Genomic DNA, 17,613 nt, shown 5'->3' with positions numbered 1-17,613 from the left:
CACATTTTCTCCCGAGTACGGAAATACCCCACATAAAGTGCCAAGCCGGTGCAGGACGAGCCTCCAAAGGGAAGGAGCGCCAATTGGCCTTTGCAATCTGAATTTAACTGGAATGGATTTCAAGGGCCATGTCGCATATACAAAGCCTTCATGCTGCCAAAACACTGGAAACCCCCTACAAGTGACCCCATTCTGGAAACTACACCCCTCAAGGAATCTAACAAGGATGCAGTGAGCAAATGGACCCCACTGGTGACGTGCACAAATGTGAAACAATGTGGCGTGAAAGGGAAAATTTTCATTTTTTCACTTTCACGGCACAAATGTGCCTGTAATCAAGGGGTCCATATCCTCACTGCTCCCCTTGTTAGCTTCCTTGAGGGGTGTAGTTTCCAGAATGGGGTCACTTGTGGGGGTTTTCCACTGTCTTGGCAGCACGAGGACTCTGTAAATGCGATATGGCGTTCATCATCCATTCTGGCCAAATCCAAATGGCGCTCCTTCCCTTTGGAAGCTTACCCTGCACCCACATGGCGTTTTATGTCCTTTTGTGGGGTATTTACAGACTCAGGGGAAATTGCTCTACACATTTTGTGTGTTTTTCTCTCTTTTAACCCCTTGTAAAAATGAAAAATGTAAGGCTAAACCAACATTATTGTGTAAACAATGTAATATTTTATTTTCACACCTGAGTCACGGAACGGCCGGTCTCTTATGTTGAGTGAACATAGCCTTAATCTGTAAGTGTACCCTAAGGTACTCTCACAGAGTGTGTAGAATTTAGAATTGGAATTGAGAAGGTACTGGCGGCAAAGACGTGTCTGGGAGGCAGCATACGCTACGCTACCCCCGACACGTCACTGGATGATGAGGATGAGGATCAGTGAGGAAAAAAGAATCCCCTCATTCATCCTCACTGGCAGTTTCGGTGTCAGAGGCAATAATAGTGTATGCCTCCGCCGCCGAAAACACCCTGGGGGTCATTTTTATATGGGGATTTTTATATGGGGTATGTAAATGTGTAATGTAGTGTAGTGTAAAACTTTATTTCATGTAGTGTGGTGTAATGTAGTGTTTTTTTTGACAGTAAAAAAAATATACCTACGTCAAGAAAGGAGTTGCTGATAAATGCCGCACTTATGTGCGGTACTTATCAGCAGACAGTGGCGGTAGGATATAGGGGGGAAAAAACACCCCTACACCAAAAAGGAGGAGTTGAAAGAAAAAGAATTGTGTTTTTTATTATTTCACCACGCATATAATTTTTTTTCTGATTTCGCAGCATATTTTATGCAAAAATTCAGCCTGTCATTGCAAAGTACAATTAGTGACCCAAAAAATAAGGGCTCATGTGGGTCTGTAGGTGTAAAAATGCTATGGCCTTTTAAGCACAAGGAGGAAAAAACGAAAATGCAAAAACGAAAATTAGCCTGGTCCTGAAGGGGTTAAAGGCTACAGCTGACCCCTCTGATTTGTATTATTTGAATGCCCTTTGTTTGTCACTTATAGCCCTTCTAACCCCAGTTGCAAGCCATGTGGGATTTGATTTAAACCGTTTATATTTGTTACCCATATGAATATACAGTATTTGGCAGTACAGTTATTTAATATGGATTTGAAGATTTCCCATTTATTAGCTGTTTCAGTATGTGACAGCAGCCACTCCCGGTCTATGCCGTAAAGTTCAGCCCTTAACCCAGGAAAATTGGCCGTTTTAAAATTAAACTTTTTTTTTGCCCTCCCAACATGTCTATGTTTTTTACACTTAAAGCTAAAAGTCACTATATTGTGGTCACTGTTCCCCAGGTGTTCATGGACATTGACATCCCTAACCAGCTCAGCGTTGTTAGAAATAACCAGATCCAACAGTGCATCACTTCTTGTTGGCTCCTCCACAAACTAGCCCAGAAAATTATTCTGCAGTAGGTTAAGAAATCTATATGCTGATGGTTGAAGTCATCTATTACCACTACTGTCCCCTCCCGGGCAGCCCGCTCTATTTGTCTATGCAACTGACCATCTATCACCTCAGTAATTTTGGGGGGGTCAATATATTACACCAAATTTTTTCACCAAATACCTCCCTCTGTAGTTTTACTCACAATGATTCCATCCACATCATCACAGTCATCACCCGCTATTGCATCTGTTAAACTCACTTTAATATCATTTCTAAAATACAGACATACTCCTCCCCTTCTGCCCACCCGATCCCTTCTGAACAATGTAAATCCTTGAATATTGACAGGCCAGTCATGTGAGGAGTCCAGCCATGTCATTAATTTCCACCATGTTGAATAAATAATATCAAGATTTTATAGTTCAGGTTGTTATGGATGAAACTAAATATGTGTGTATATACAATATATATATATATATTTTATATATATTAAATGTTTTATGTGGTAAAAGGTAATGTAACATTAATATTATTGGAGAGAGGGGGTAATGTATATGGAGGTGTCTTAACCATCAACAGTGTAGTGATGAGATTACTAGCCTTCTGAAGGCTCCCAGGCCTACTCTGTATGTCTCTATACAGCCTTGATGAGCCTGTCAGTATTATGGAGTAGTAATGCAGTGAATTGTATCAGTGATCAGGATATTGCTGATGAATGTCCAGTAGAGTTGAACAAGGGCAAAGTGAAAAAACAAAACTAAACTATTATATTTAAATAAAATACAGTATAATAAAAAAATACCCATTACCTACCTAAATAATATAATTACATTTATTCCCAATACAAATTAATTGTTATACAAAACATAGACATGTTTTGTATCACCAAGTTCATAAAAACTTAAGCTATAAAATTATTACATAATTTATACAGCTCAATAAACTTAAAAAAAAAAAAACTGTCCACAGTTTGAGTGTGGCTTTGCAGTTGTATCACTAAAGTGAATGGAGCTGAATTGCAATACTATATGCAGCATGAGGGCAGGGGTGGTGCTGTTTTTGCAGGAAAGTAGCTGTGCTTTTTCTCATCCTGACTAACCCCTATAACAAAAGTTAATTAATAAGTTACATGAATGATGTAATTAAGCTGTCATTGGGAGTTAGCTACCTAAGGCTCCTAAATGAGTTGAATTTAGCAGGGGATCCACAGGACTTGTATCTAAACAACCATAAGCCACCCACATATTTTTGGTTAGCCAATAAAGGTATTACTATAATAGTTTAGTCTTTTTTTTTTTTTAAACAGTTTTTTTTCTTTTAACATCATATAGTTTTTGTTTTATGGTAAACACTGTATCACATTGTTTTCATACTGTACATCCATAACAGAAGAGGAATGTATGAAATAACAATAAAGTAAAATAATATTTATATGGAAAATCAAGGGTGTCTATATATTTTTTGGTTTGATTGTCGTTTAGAAAAAGGAGCAGTTATCCTTTGTTAGGCTAAAGCTGATTGACATGTTAAGTTGAGACAGAGATGCAATGTTAACTGTTACTGTCATCAAGTTAAAGCATTCACTATAATTTATGCAAATGTTTTTCAGTGACATTGCACAGGCAGTAGACAGAATATAGAAGTATTGGAGTGTACAACGTTGCCAGTTGTTTAAATGGATCCCCATAAACATTACTGCCACAGGATGTCACCATTGTTTCAAAAGTGACAGACCTTTTGCTAAGACCTTACACTCTTATTCCAGCAATGAGTAAAAGAGTATTACACTGCTTCACTGATTTATAATAGAGCTTATAAATCTGAAATAATTTTTTTTTAATGTGGCACTAAATGTGTTTGTATTTACTAAATTCTTCAAGTGGGCTTAGGTCATTGCTGTAACGCCACTAGATGAAGTAAACAGTGCAAGCTGGAAAAGGTGATTTTTCCAAGAGGTCTGATACTAGGATGTACACATTTGCCATTATGTGTCCTGAGGTTTTATTGAGGTTTATTAAATATTAATTTATAGCCCACCTGGAGCATTATAAGATTTTTTGTATCAAACATATAAAGTTTATTAAGTTGCATAAGATTGCATCATATGTGTTCACACTTTGCCCTCAGATAGTACCTGGTTTTAAAGAGGATGTACCACCTGGTACATCCTCTTTAACCTGAAGCCATGGATCGATCAGCGCCGCTGAGCCGCGAGTGGCTGAGCACAGTTATGCTCAGCCAATCGCGGCTGAGCAGCTGATGACGCGGCCGGCACTCGGGAAGATCGGTGTTCGGGCCGGCCGGCCGAAAATGACGTTTGACACAAGATGGCGGACGCGTGTCGGCACGGATCAGGTATGTATAATGCACTACACTTCCGGGTACATGGGTGGGGGTGGTGGGACACAGGGAAGGGGGCCATTCACAGACATAACATACATTACATAGTTGTATAACTTTGTAATGTGTGTTATTCTGTGAATAATTTTTTACCGCCGCACTACCCCTTTAATACGTAAAGTAGTAAGACAAATCTGCTACATGGGCAGAAGTATACCATGGATATCAGACCTTTTCAACTGTGTTAGGTTGCAACTGTGTCTCCCCTTATGGCAGAAATCTTTTCAGACAATAAAATACTATTAATGCGCTCTATCACCTTATCTAAATGTAGCAATGGATGTTTCCAGCGGGACGCTATATGAATTCTAGCAGCCATGAAAATATATTGTACTAGTTTAAAAGTTTTAAAGGGAAGCTTAGAGGTCTTAATCCCCAAAAGACAAGCTTGGGGTGTTTTAGGATATGACCAGCCGATGATATTTATCACAAGCTGAACAACTTTGGTCCAAAAAGATTGGACTAATAAGCACGACCACCATATGTGATGCATTGTACCAATGGCCGTGCATCCCCTAAAACAAAAGGGGGAAACGTCAGGGTAAATGGCATTTAGCTGAAAAAGGCACATAATAAGAGCAGTTTTGATCTGGGAGGTTTGCCTGCTACCTTTGCTAAGAAGCTCACTGCTCATTTTCCACTGTAGTGGAGACAGAGTGAAATGTAAATCAGACTACCATTGAGTCATATAAGGAAGCTTTGTACCACTCGGCAGAGAAGTCAACATAGAGCACATCAGCGACAGCATTCCTTTTCTATGAGGGGAGTTACGTCAAAGTCTGACAGGGAACATTCATTGCTCGTAGGGCAGTAAGATTGCAAAAATGAGAACACATGTGTACCACTGTCCTCTCTAATGTACTGTACCACTGACTCCCTAATGTACCACTGTCCCCTTTAATGTACTGTGCCATTGTCCCCTCTTATGTACTGTACCACTGTGTCCTCAAATGTACTGTGCCACTGTCCTCTCTAATCTACTGTACCACTGTGTCCTCTAATGTACTGTACCACCTCTAATGTACTGTACCACTGTCCTCTCTAATGTACTGTACTGCTGCCCCTTCTAATGTACTGTACCACTATCCCCTCTAATGTACTGTACCACTGCCCCCCCCCCAAATGTAATGTGCCACTGACCCCCTAAATCATTGTTTCCTAACTAGTGGCTCTTCAGCTGTTCCTAAACAACAACTGAACATCAGGACATTATGGGAGCTCTAGTCTTGTAGCGACTAGAGGGTCACATGCTGGAGAACACTATACTTAATAAACTGCCCCCCTAAATTATTGTTTTCCTACCAGTGGCACTCCCATTGTACCCTGGTGGCAGGACATGGTGAGAGTTGTAGTTTGGTAACAGCTGAGGAGCCACTGGTTAGGAAACAATCATTTAGGGGTACAGTTTATTAATGTGGAGTTCTCCTACATGTGACCCTCCTGCTATTCCGCATCTATAACCCCCATTATCTCCTATCACCAGGGCATGATGAGAGTTTTAGTTTGGTAACAGCTGAGGAGCCACTGTTAGGAAGCAATCATTTAGGGGTACAGTTTATTTAGTGTGGTGTTCTCCAACATGGGACCCTTCTGCTGTTCCTAATCTACAACCCCATTATACCCTACTGAGCAGTCACAGGTTGGAGAACACTACTAAGGCTAGGTTCACACTGCGTTTTCAGCATCCGTTTAACGGATCCGTTTTTTTTAACATCCAAAAAAATAGGGTCAGCAACGTTTTTTTGTCCGTTTTGGTCCGTCAAAAAAAACGGATCCATTTTTTTTAATAATGGAAGTCAATGGAAAAACGGATGCACACAAATGAATCCGTTTTTTGCAATCCGTTTTTCATGCGTTTTTTGCAAAAAACGGATGCGTTAAACGGATGCTGAAAACGCAGTGTGAACCTAGCCTAAATAAACTGTACCCCTAAATGACTTCTTCCTAACAAGTGGCTCCTCAGCTGTTACCAAACTACAACTCTCATCATGTCCTGCCAGCAGGCAACAATGGGAGTTGTAGTTCTGCAATAACTGGAGTCACATGTTACAGAACAAAGCACAATGTTCTCCCTCCCCAATATACTCACTTTCTGGTCCCATGCTGCTCTCCTGTTCTTGCCTCTTCTTGTCAGGTCTGGCCGGAGCAGAGAGATGCAGACAGTGATAATCGTCTGAATCACGGAGAAGACACTGGCTGGCCGGACAGGGAGGTGAGTGTCCCCTGCTCCAGCCAGCCCTAGGCTACTGTATTGTATTGGTGTCTTACAGACACCAATACTATACAGTAACCCCCCCCCCCCCCCGCCAAACCCCCTCCCCAGATACCAGTCAGGGCGGTAAGCGGTTCCTCTTCAGGAAGGCATCCTCTTCTCCCTCCTTCACCCTCCTTCCTGGGGCCTTGCACTTCTCATTACTCCTTGATGGAACAGGCTGCCTGCTCCACCAATGAGTAAAGGGAAGTGTGAGAGTGGAGTCAGCGTGGCTTTAAGTCACCGCTGCTGACCTAAAGTGGCAGAGATTTAAAGTGGCAGAGCAGCCTTAATAACATCTGGCCCTTAAGTTTACTAGAAGGACCGGTCCGGGGGGCATAGGCCACCCTGTTGGCTATTTCAGGCACGATTCCCCTGGAACCAGATCCGGTGTACAAACATCAAAGGATTAGGAGGAATACACACGACACATTCTTTACAAGGATAATTTTATTGGAAAGAGATGTGACGCATATTATAGTAGATTACAGAACTACAGTTAATTACAAACATATAATTGATGACATTGAAGGGGTTTTACCAAATGGTGATATCGGAGTTCATGTATAAAACCATATACTTAAAAAAAATAATTAGCAATGACATATAAATTAAATGGAGGCTATGGTTTGGTGGAAGCATCCTGCCTACCAGAAACTACACTCTCCATTGTGGGTTCAAATCCCACAAGTGGAGGATAAACAGCATTCTGTCAGTTCTAATAAATAGCAGTGTGGGTTATGGGTAGAATATGAAATGGATTTTTAGGCTTCAAATTCTACAGCCATCAGAGTTAAATGAAGTGATCAAGCTTATAGTTTGCTCATCTTCCACCTATAGGCTATGTTCACACACAGTATTTCCGTCTTTTTTTCTAACAAAAATCATAAGTGAAACTGACAGGGAAAAGTTATAATAGAAAGATTTACACAGCTTCTGTGTTTTCAACCCATTTCTGGTTTTGGTTGAAAAAAAGAGACTGACCAAAAGACTGATAGAAATTCAGTGTGCGAACATAGCCACAGGGTGCAAAAACAAAAATAAAATCCAGGAATCAGAATTTAAAATAAAAATGAGGATGATAATTTACCAAAATCATCTAAATATTTTAGATTCATATTTATAAATTTTATTACTTTAAACACACTTTATTTGTCTATATTGGTAATTGTATACACTATGCTTATAAACATCATGTAGAAGAAAAGATACAGAAAGAGCTGTACAACCAAATGTTCACATTACGTATATTTGAGGCTGTATATTTGAGGCTGTATAACAACCAAAACCAGGAGTGGATTAAAACACAGAAAGGCTCTGTTCACATAATGTTGTAATTGAGTGGATGGCTGCCATTTAATGGCAAATATTTGCTGTTATTTTAAAACAACGGCTGTTGTATTGAAATACCGTTATATGGCGGCCATCCACTCAATTTCAACATTGTGTGGACAGAGCCTTTCTGTGTTTTCAATCCACTCCTGGTTTTGGTTGCTATGAGGACCTGACATGAGGACCAAATACAGCCTCAAATATACATAGTGTGAACCCAGCCTAATGGTGTATATGCTGAGCAGAGACTGGTTACAAGTGGTAGCCACAAGGGTCTGTTATGGGCTCTCTTTTTTTTTATATGTTTGTATGTGACATAGAAAAAGGGTTGGTAGGCAAGATTTGTCTGTTTGCTGATAACACTAAAGTGTGCAATAGGGTTGATATTCCTGGAGGTGTCAGTAACATGAAAAAGGATTAGCTATACTAGATAAGTGGTGAAAACAATGCAAACTGTAGTTCAATGTTTCCAAAAGTAAAATAATGCACTTGGGGTAAGGGAATCCTCTATCCGAGTATCATACTGGCAGTTCTGTGTTAGCAAAGACTTCAGTAGAGAAGGATTTAGAGGTAGCGATTTCTAAAAGCCTTAAAATGAGTCACCAGTGCAACCAAGCAGTAGTGAAAGCAAATCATATGCTAGGCTCTATAGCTAGAGGTATAACCAGTAGAAAGAGGGAGATTGTGATCCCAGTGTATAGAGCTCCAGTAAGACGGCTTAAAAAAACTGTGTCCAGTTCTGTAGATCTGCAAAAACATATTGATAAAAAAAAAATGGAAAAAGGGGGACATGATTCGAAAACTTAAAATATTTTAAATGACTTAATAAGGTTCAGGAGGGAAGTGTTGTAACCCCTTTACGTCCACAATCTGTATATATGTGTTACTATGTTACAGTAGGGATGTATATATACACGTTCCTGCAGTGACGGGGCTTTTAAAGGGAAACTCCGGGTAGAGGTAAAAAAAATCTAACTTCTGAAGAAGCATATAACAATATTTACCTATCTATCCCCGTTTTGAAACTACCAAAAATCCATTTGTTTTGGGGGGTTTGTTCTGTTTTGTGTTTCTGTATTTCCTGGTTGAGCAGATGTACTCAGTACTACAGGTTCCAGAATGCAATGCTTTCCCTCAGCTATTCCATCATAGTCCCCCACCCTGCCTATTCCCCGCCCAAAGCTGTTGCAGAACATCTAGGCTGCATTCACACATTGCAGTTTCATTGTGTTACTGAATTATTTGCAGTACTTTATCATTTTATTGTGGTCCCACACACACAGCAAGCTGTATTCTTAAAATTTTAAGAAATTTAAACCTGCCTGGCATACACATATATCTACCCTAAGATAATAAGAAAGAAAATACTAAAAGGGCAGACTAGATGGACCAAGTGGTCTCTTTTTGCCAACAATCTTTAATGTTTCTACAATGCTATTGCATACCAAGAGCAGTATTTCCAATAATACCAGTATTTAAAGCCACCCGTGACGGGGAGACAGGCTCCCAACCCCCAGCTAGATCCCCTTATACGTACCTCATCTTGCCGAGTCCCACTGCCGGAGCCGGTCCCGGGACGGAGATATCCCAGTTAGAAGCTGGCACGCGCGCTGTGGAGATAGGTCCGGCGTCCATAGAGAATGAATGGAGACGTGCGCGCGCAGCAGAGATGAGTCTGGCTCTATTCACTCTCTATGGACGCCGGACCTATCTCCACAGCGCGCGCCGGCTTCTGACCAGAATATCTCCATCCGGGGAGCGGGACTCGGCCCGATGTGGTTAGTACAAGGGGATCTAGCTGGGGGCCAGGAGCCTGTCACCGCGGCACAGGGGATGACAGGTCTCCTTTAAGGAACAAATATCTCTGCCATACTGTTTAGATTACCACCATTACTGAATAAAATCCTATAGTATACTAAGACCAATATCCCCTATACAGTAACCATATATTGGTAGATAACAGTTTCAAACATGCTCTAGACAAGGGTTTCTCAACCTGCGGTTGAGAAACCCCCCAAAAGGGGTACCCACCGCAGGTTGAGCGGGTACACTCTGGCTTCAAGGGGACATGTAAGAGGCAGCGTGTGCCGTCTGTCGACCAATATACTTACGATTAAGACCATCCGACCACTGTAAAAGCCTTGCTATTGGCAGCAGGGATGTCTGCGTGTTGCACATTACCTACCTGTAGCAGAGCTTTTTTAAACATATACCTGATGAGGGCTGACTGCAAGCACCGCCAGTGCTCTTCTGCAGAAGCTTCCATTGCAGACAGCTGTGTATTAGCCTGTCAGCACAGGAAGCTTGCTGAATCAAGCTGGTGACCGGCACTCATGAAGAGACACTGCTGGAAACATGGGAACATTGTCATAGGTAAGTATGTTTTTTTTCCCCACACATGGGGGCCTATACTATATATGGGAGGTTGGAGGGTATACTAAATGGGGCTGCTGCACAGGAAGGGGGGTTATAAGACATGGGGCTGCTGTGGGGGGGGGGGGTGGACTACATGGGGCTGCTGTACAGGGAGGTCGGTAAAACTGACATGTTATCTATGTCCCTCACATCAGTACGATTACAATGATATGTAACTTGTATAACTTTTATTTTATTTGTCGGCTTTTAAAAAAATAAAACATTGTTATGGGGCGATCTGATCTGGGAATCAGTTGCTGACAGAGACTTTATACAGAGCCTATGGTGGAAGTGTGATATCAGCCTTATTAAGGCAACTTTTCTAATCGATTGCATTCTTGGGGGTACTTGGCTGAAGCATCTCGTCTTGATAAGGTTGAGAAAAATGATTACAGTAACTTATATTCAGTGAGTGCAGGGGGTGTTTATCCCCCGAGTAAGGAACAACCTACATTGTAAATAGCTGCCCCAGTAAGGAGCACCCCTTGGTAGTTGGCCACTCCAGTAAATATATCCCCAATGTAGGTTTTCCCGGGTTTGCCAGGTGTGGACGCTGCTTGATTCATTCTCTATGGGAGCTGCCATCTGAGTACAGAATTTCCTCTAGTCTTATTTAATACTTGGGTTGCCGCGCTTGAGATTGTGGGTGTTTTTAGCAATCAGACTCTCTGCAATCAGTTAGAGGATAACCTATAATCGTGTGACATTTCCTTCAAACCATATCTGATATGTCCTGTATATAGTATAATACCATATTTAATGCTGTCTGGTAACTAAAAAAAATGCAGATTTTTTTTATATTCACAATTGCCTTTTCTTTCACATAGCAGCTTCTTTATTTTTGCAAGTAATAGCTTTTAAGTTGCAGAATCTCTAAGAATTTTGCATTCAAATTTTACAGCAATTATTATTTATAAAGAAAGTGTACAGCATGGTGTGAGGTGACTTTATTTGCTACATTTTTGTCATGTACAATGTGTAGTATCAATGTGCCCTCCTGGCATACGCTACAGAAGTTATAAGCCCCTACAGCATTTTGGGAGGGGGGAGGGGGGCATAGCAAGGTGGGGAAGGGAAGATATCATCACTTCTATGACTGACCTGTGACAGGCACAGGTCCCGTCAGCTTTAGGTGCACCTCTGATTAAATCCGGTGAGGTCAATGGGGGTGGAGCTTGATTCAAGAACGGCATACGAGTACGCTGGTCTGATTAAATGTCCCCCTATTTGGATATCATTTATTGTTCCCCAGACCCTATTGAAAAAAATTTAACGGCCTTTTTGTTTATGTTTTAATATTATGGTATTAATGCAAAAGTTTATGTGAAACAATAATATGACTCAATTTGATTTAGATTACAGGTCTTTCTGAACTCATAGATGATCCCAGATTCAAGACTAACAAACTTAGAGTGCAGCACAGAAAAGACCTTCTCCAAGTTTTAACAGCACGGTATGTGAATTTATTATTATTTATTTTAACATCTTAAAGGGGTTATCCAGCGCTACAAAAACATGGCCACTTTCCCCCTACTGTTGTCTCCAGATTGGGTGGGGTTTTGAAACTCAGTTCCATTGAAGTAAATGGAGCTTAATTGCAAACCGCACCTGAACTGGAGACAACAGTAGAGGGAAAAGTGGCCATGTTTTTGTAGCGCTGGATAACCCCTTTAATGGAGCATAATTGCAAACTGCACCTGAACTGGAGACAAGAGTCATGTTGTCTCTGAAAGAAAGTGGCCATGTTTTTGTAGCACTGGATAACCCTTTTAAGGACCAACTAAGGACAATCTGAGCCTTAGGGTGGGTTCACACAATGGAATCCACACTGATAATTTCTGCTGCTTGTGGCGGCGCGCATCTCCACACCTGCCATAGACACAATTCTGGCCGGGCCGATTCCACTGTCCTCCGAAAGAATTGACAGTACAGTGGAAAAACATTAGAAATGACCCCACTCTGGAACCTGCAACTCTCAAACCCTAGGAGTGTTGTGAAAATATAGACCCCACAGGTGTTAGAGGGAAGTTTTTATCATTAAACCATTATATTGGAAATGGAATTTTCTCATTGTCAAAAGGAACAGAGGAAAGTACCCCACATGTGCCCATAAACTGTAAAATAAAATGTTAAAATAAATAAAATAAAATGTGCAAATCCAGAATAATAGAAACAAATTATTGTCATGATCATATGTCCTGCTGCTTGCTGTCAGACCCTGCCCCAAAAGATATCCGTTTAGTAGCAACAGTAATACAGGAAGCCTTAAAGGCCTCTAAGTCCGAGCAAAATAATTTTAAGATATGTTATTGACCAATAAAAGTTATGAAAATTACTAATAGACACATAAGTGCGGCATTTATCAGCAGCTCCTTTCTTGGCGTAGGGATATTTTTTCTTACTGTCAAAAAAACACATAAAAAACACTACACTACACCACTCTACATGGAATAAAGTTTTACACTACACCACTACACATTTACATACCCCATATACTAATCCCCGTATAAAGATGGCCCCCAGGGTGTTTTCGGCATCGGACGCATACGTTATTATTGCCTCCGACACCGAAACAGCCAGTGAGGATGAATGGGGGGTCCTTCTTTCCTCCATTCATCCTCATCATCCTCATCATCCAGTGACGTGTCTGGGGGGTAGCGTAGCGTACGGTATGGCGTGAAATTCTACAAACTCTGTGAGCGTACCTCAGGGTACAGTTACAGATCCAGGGTACGTGCACACTGCGGAATGGCGAAGGATAACTCTTTGTGCATTCCGCAGCTGGCGCCCGCCGGCGGACTGATGGAGGCGCGCGTCTCCACCCGTGTCATAGACTCCATTCTATGCACGTGCAGATTCCGTCGTCCGTCCAAAGAATGAACACGTTCATATAATGGAGTGTGACACGAGCGGAGACGCGCGCCTCCATCAGTCCGCCGGCGGGTGCCAGCTGCGGAATGCACAAAGGGTTATCCTTCGCCATTCCGCAGTGTGCACGTACCCTTAGAGTGTATGAAGGAAGGGACACCCAAATCCAGCCCCCAGATGCCCCCCATCTTCCCACTGCTGGATAAAGGTCACCACCTGTACGGGGATAGTTTTTTACCAGCACCCCCTCTTCCGGTCCGTCGCTGCCCGAGCTACTGTAGCTTGCGGCACGATCCGAAAATATCAGAAGCAGTAATAGAGCCCTAATATTTAGCAGCCATGGAGCGGACCCAGCGCTTCTGGATATGAAGGACCCCGTATCGCACCAGGGCAACATTTTCCAGGTGACGTCCCCCACACTGGAAAACAGGAGACCCCAGAAGAAGTGCAGAGTGTGGCGTAACAGGGGGATCAGGAAGGACACCATTTTCCAGTGTGACACCTGTCCTGATCCCCCCGGCCTCTGCATACTGGATCGCTCCAAGGCGCACCACACCTCATCGGAGTTCTACATTTTCTAAATTCTGTCCCTTATTCCTATTTCAGGGGTCACGTTGATCCAGGGATTATTCTGATCACCATTATGGAGTCGGGAAGGAATTTTTTCCCAGTGATGAGGCTACTGTCGTCTGCCTCACAAGGGTTTTTTGCCTTCCTCTGGATCAACACAGGTTGAATTTGATGGACACCTGTCATTTTCAACCTTATAAACTAATAATTGGCCTAATACCCCCAAATAAATTAATAATTGTCCCTTTTCCCCAGCTAAATAGGTATGGCCGCCATTCCCATTAGAGGATGCCATGATGCAATTACAAAGCCTCTCTGCGGCCAGTACAGTAGAAACCCCCCACAAGTGACCCCATTCTGGAAACTACACCCCATAAGGAATCTAACGAGGGGGCAGTGGGGATATGGCACCCTGGTGACGGCCACATTTGGGCCGTGAAAATGAAAAAAATTTATTTTTTATTTTCATGGCACATGTTCCACTTATGTGCCCGTCACCAGTAGGGTCCATATGCTCACTGTACCCCTTGTTGGATTCCTTATGGGGTGTAGTATCCATAATGGGGTCACTTGTGGGGGGTTTCTACTGTCCTGGCAGCACAGGAGCTTTTTAATTGCGACATGGCCTCCATCCTCCATTCCAGCCTCTAAATGGCGCTCTGTCCCTTTGGTGGCTTGCCCTCTGCCCATATGGCACATTATATCCACATGTGGGGTATTTTCGTACTCAGGGGAAATTATCCTACACATTTTGTGTTCACTTTCTTTTTTAACCCCTTGTGGAAAAGGAAAAAATCAAGGCTAGACCAACATCAAGTGTAAAAAATGTTAAAAGGGGTTAAAAGAGAAAAAAACACACAAAATTTGTAGAGCAATTCCCCCTGAGTCCGTAAATACCCCACATGTGGACATAAAGCGCCATGTGGGCGCAGGGCAAGCCTCCGAAGGGAAAGAGCGCCATTTGGATTTTGCAGGCTGGATGTGGCCAGAATGGATGATGAACGCCATGTCGCATTTACAGAGCCCTCGTGCTGCCAAAACACTGGAAACCCCCCACAAGTGACCCCATTCTGGAAACTACACCCCTCAAGGAATCTAACAAGGGGTGCAGTGAGGATATGGACCCCTTGATGACTGCCACATTTGTGCCGTGAAAGTGAAAAAATGAAATTTTTCCCTTTCACGTCACATTGTTCCACATTTGTGCCCGTCACCAGTAGGGTCAATATGCTTACTGAACCCCTTGTTAGATTCCTTGAGGGGTTTAGTTTCCAAGTGAATGGGGTCACTTGTGGGGGGTTTCCAGTGTTTTTGCAGCATGAGGGCTCTGTAAATGTGACATGACCCTTGAAATCCATTCTAGTAAAATCCAGCTTGCAAAGGCCAATTGGCGCTCCTTCTCTTTGGAGGCTCGTCTTGCGCCCGCTTGGCACTTTATGTCCACTTGTGGGGTATTTCTGTATTCGGAAGAAACTGCGCTACATGTTTGGTGTTTTTTTTTCTTTTATCCCCTTGTAAAAATGAAAAATGAAGGCTAGAACAACATTTTAGTGTAAAAAATAGAATTTTTCCTTTTTTACACCACATTGTTCTGAAAATCTGCGAAGCCCCTGGGGGGTCCAGATGCTCACCGCACCCCTTGTTACATTCCTTGAGGGGTGCAGTTTTCTAAATTGTGTCACTTTAGGGGTGTTTTTTAGGTTTTGGCCCCCCAGAGCCTCTGCCAACCTCAAGTGGTACGGTCAAAAATGACCAAATATAACGGAGGCGTTGAAATTCACTAAGCGCTCCCTTATATCTGAGGCTTGTGGTTGCGTCAAATAGCGCAATAGGGCCACATATGGGGTATTTCTATAAACTGCAGAAACGGGTCAATCAATATTGGGGTGCATTTCTCTGGTAATAGGTTTATCATTATGAAAGATATTGGATTACAATAAAATCTCTGCACAGAAAATAAAAATTTTCAAATTTCTTACACACTTCGCTTTTATTTCTGTGACTCCCCTAAAGGGTTAAAAAACTTTCTGGATGTTCTTTTGCAGAGTTTGGGGGGTGCAGTTTCTGAAATGGGGTGCTTTGTGGGGCTTTCTAACTGACAGGCCCCTCAAATACACTTTGAACCTGAACAGGTCCCTAAAAATATCTGATTTTAAAATTTTACAGAAAATTTGGAAAATTGCTGCTAATGTTTTAAGCTTCTTATTGTCTAAAAAAAATGAAATATAGTTTAATAAATGCTGCCAACATAAAGTAGACATGTTGCTAATGTTATTTAATATATGTTATGAGTAATTTGTTATGAGTATCGACTCCATTTTACCAGAAATGTAAAGTACAATATGTCACGAGAAAACAGTCTCAGAATCAGCCGGATAGGTAAAAGCATCCCGAAGTTATTAATGAATAAAGTGACACTGGTCATATTCATAAAATTTGTCTCTGTCCTTAAGGCCATTTCAGGCTCTGTCCTTAAGGGGTTAATCATGATAGCATTCTGAGCATTATATTTCACTTATCCAGGCCTTTTCTCTTATTACCCTTGTCAATTCCTAAATTAATAACTACTGTAATTTAAAGGGGTAATCAAAAATTAGAAAACAAAATCACAGCTACTATTTTGCAAAAACAGCACCGCACCTGTCCTCAGGTTGTGTGTGATATTACAATTCAGCTCTATACAATGGACTAGAGTTGCAAAATCCCACCCAAACAGAAAACGAGTGGATAACTCCTTTGACTCCTCCCCACTCACAGTTCTGCCTGATCAGGCTATAAAACGACTCTGGTTGATCGCGGGAGGCTCTGCAAAGCACCCCCAACAATCTGTCAGTGGGAGCCCGGTTGTGACAAACAACCGAGACCCTGCTACAACTGCTGGGAACAGAGAGGAGTCTGTTCCTGGCAGTTTAACTCTTTACATGCTGCAGTCACTGCAGAAGAAGCATCCCATCTTTAACATACAGCCTGCCCCCTGCTAATACTGCCGGGAACAGAGGTTACCACCAGTTATCCCTTCACATGCTGGATGGTCAGCAGTGACCACCTGGCATGTAAAGTATCTGATGGGTGAGGAGCAGAACTAGGTGCTCTTCATGCTGGGAAGAAGGGGACAGAGCGGGTAGCTTCTGCAGCCAGATATCATGAGACTGGTGTAAACAGGCTGAAGATTATGCAGCTGATTACAGTTCAGATTCGGGTGGGTGCTGACAGATCAGATATAATCACAGCTGAAGCATAATAAGCTTTGAGCCCAAAGACTGAAGGATAGAGAGTCAGTGTTTATTGTCTTTATGGAGCAGGGTTGCAAGGTAAAGCATGAAAGACAAAGCAGAGTTAGTGGTCAATGCTGTGTCCTGCAGAGTAAAGCTTGGAGTGTAAAAAAAGAAAAAAGAAGTGAGACATAGAAAATAGCAATACAATTTATATAAAATAATTATATAAAAACAAGCAAACTATTTTTTTTTCATCCACTCTAAGGGTATGTTTACAGTAAACATGGCAGAATTCCGCCTGCCTCAGTGTCAGACGGCAACTCTATGGAAGGACTTGTGCGCCTCTGCTCTATTCCGCTCTCCAATCAAAGGATTGACATGTCTGTTAAACAGATTATCTAGCAGATTTTTTGATTTTTTTTTTTTTTTAAAGTGACTGTACCACCAGGCCCAGGCTGAAGCACTGGAGGCGGGCAGACCCACCCTTAGTGAGAGGAAACCCCTGCCCCTCTATGATAGGGTTCCATTGATTCTAATGGAGTCACGTCATGGATTGGCTGGGGTTTCCTCCCACTAAGGGTGGGTGGGTCGGACCGCCTCCAGTGCTTCAACCTGGACCTGGTGGTACAGTCACTTTAAGCAAAAGCCAGGAATGGATGGGA

The 17,613-nt window shown here is 42.2% G+C and overlaps 1 protein-coding gene across 9 annotated transcripts in view; it reads left to right on the top strand.

Moving 5' to 3' along the window:
• The window catches only part of SUGCT (succinyl-CoA:glutarate-CoA transferase), a 660,405-nt gene that overhangs the window by 247,310 nt on the left and 395,482 nt on the right, over positions 1-17,613 (top strand). For all 9 annotated transcript variants that reach the window (XR_011361904.1, XR_011361905.1, XM_069960339.1 and 6 more), the window contains one exon: positions 11,654-11,751. Coding sequence is in view for 7 of the 9 variants with exons in the window: in XM_069960339.1 (XP_069816440.1) it covers positions 11,654-11,751 (98 nt within the window). In the remaining 2 variants the exon portion in view is untranslated. The remainder of the gene's footprint in view (positions 1-11,653; positions 11,752-17,613) is intronic.

The sequence above is a fragment of the Dendropsophus ebraccatus genome, chromosome 2 (genome assembly GCF_027789765.1).
Source record: "Dendropsophus ebraccatus isolate aDenEbr1 chromosome 2, aDenEbr1.pat, whole genome shotgun sequence".
Lineage (NCBI taxonomy): Eukaryota > Metazoa > Chordata > Amphibia > Anura > Hylidae > Dendropsophus > Dendropsophus ebraccatus.
This window is presented reverse-complemented; position numbering and strand designations above follow the sequence as displayed.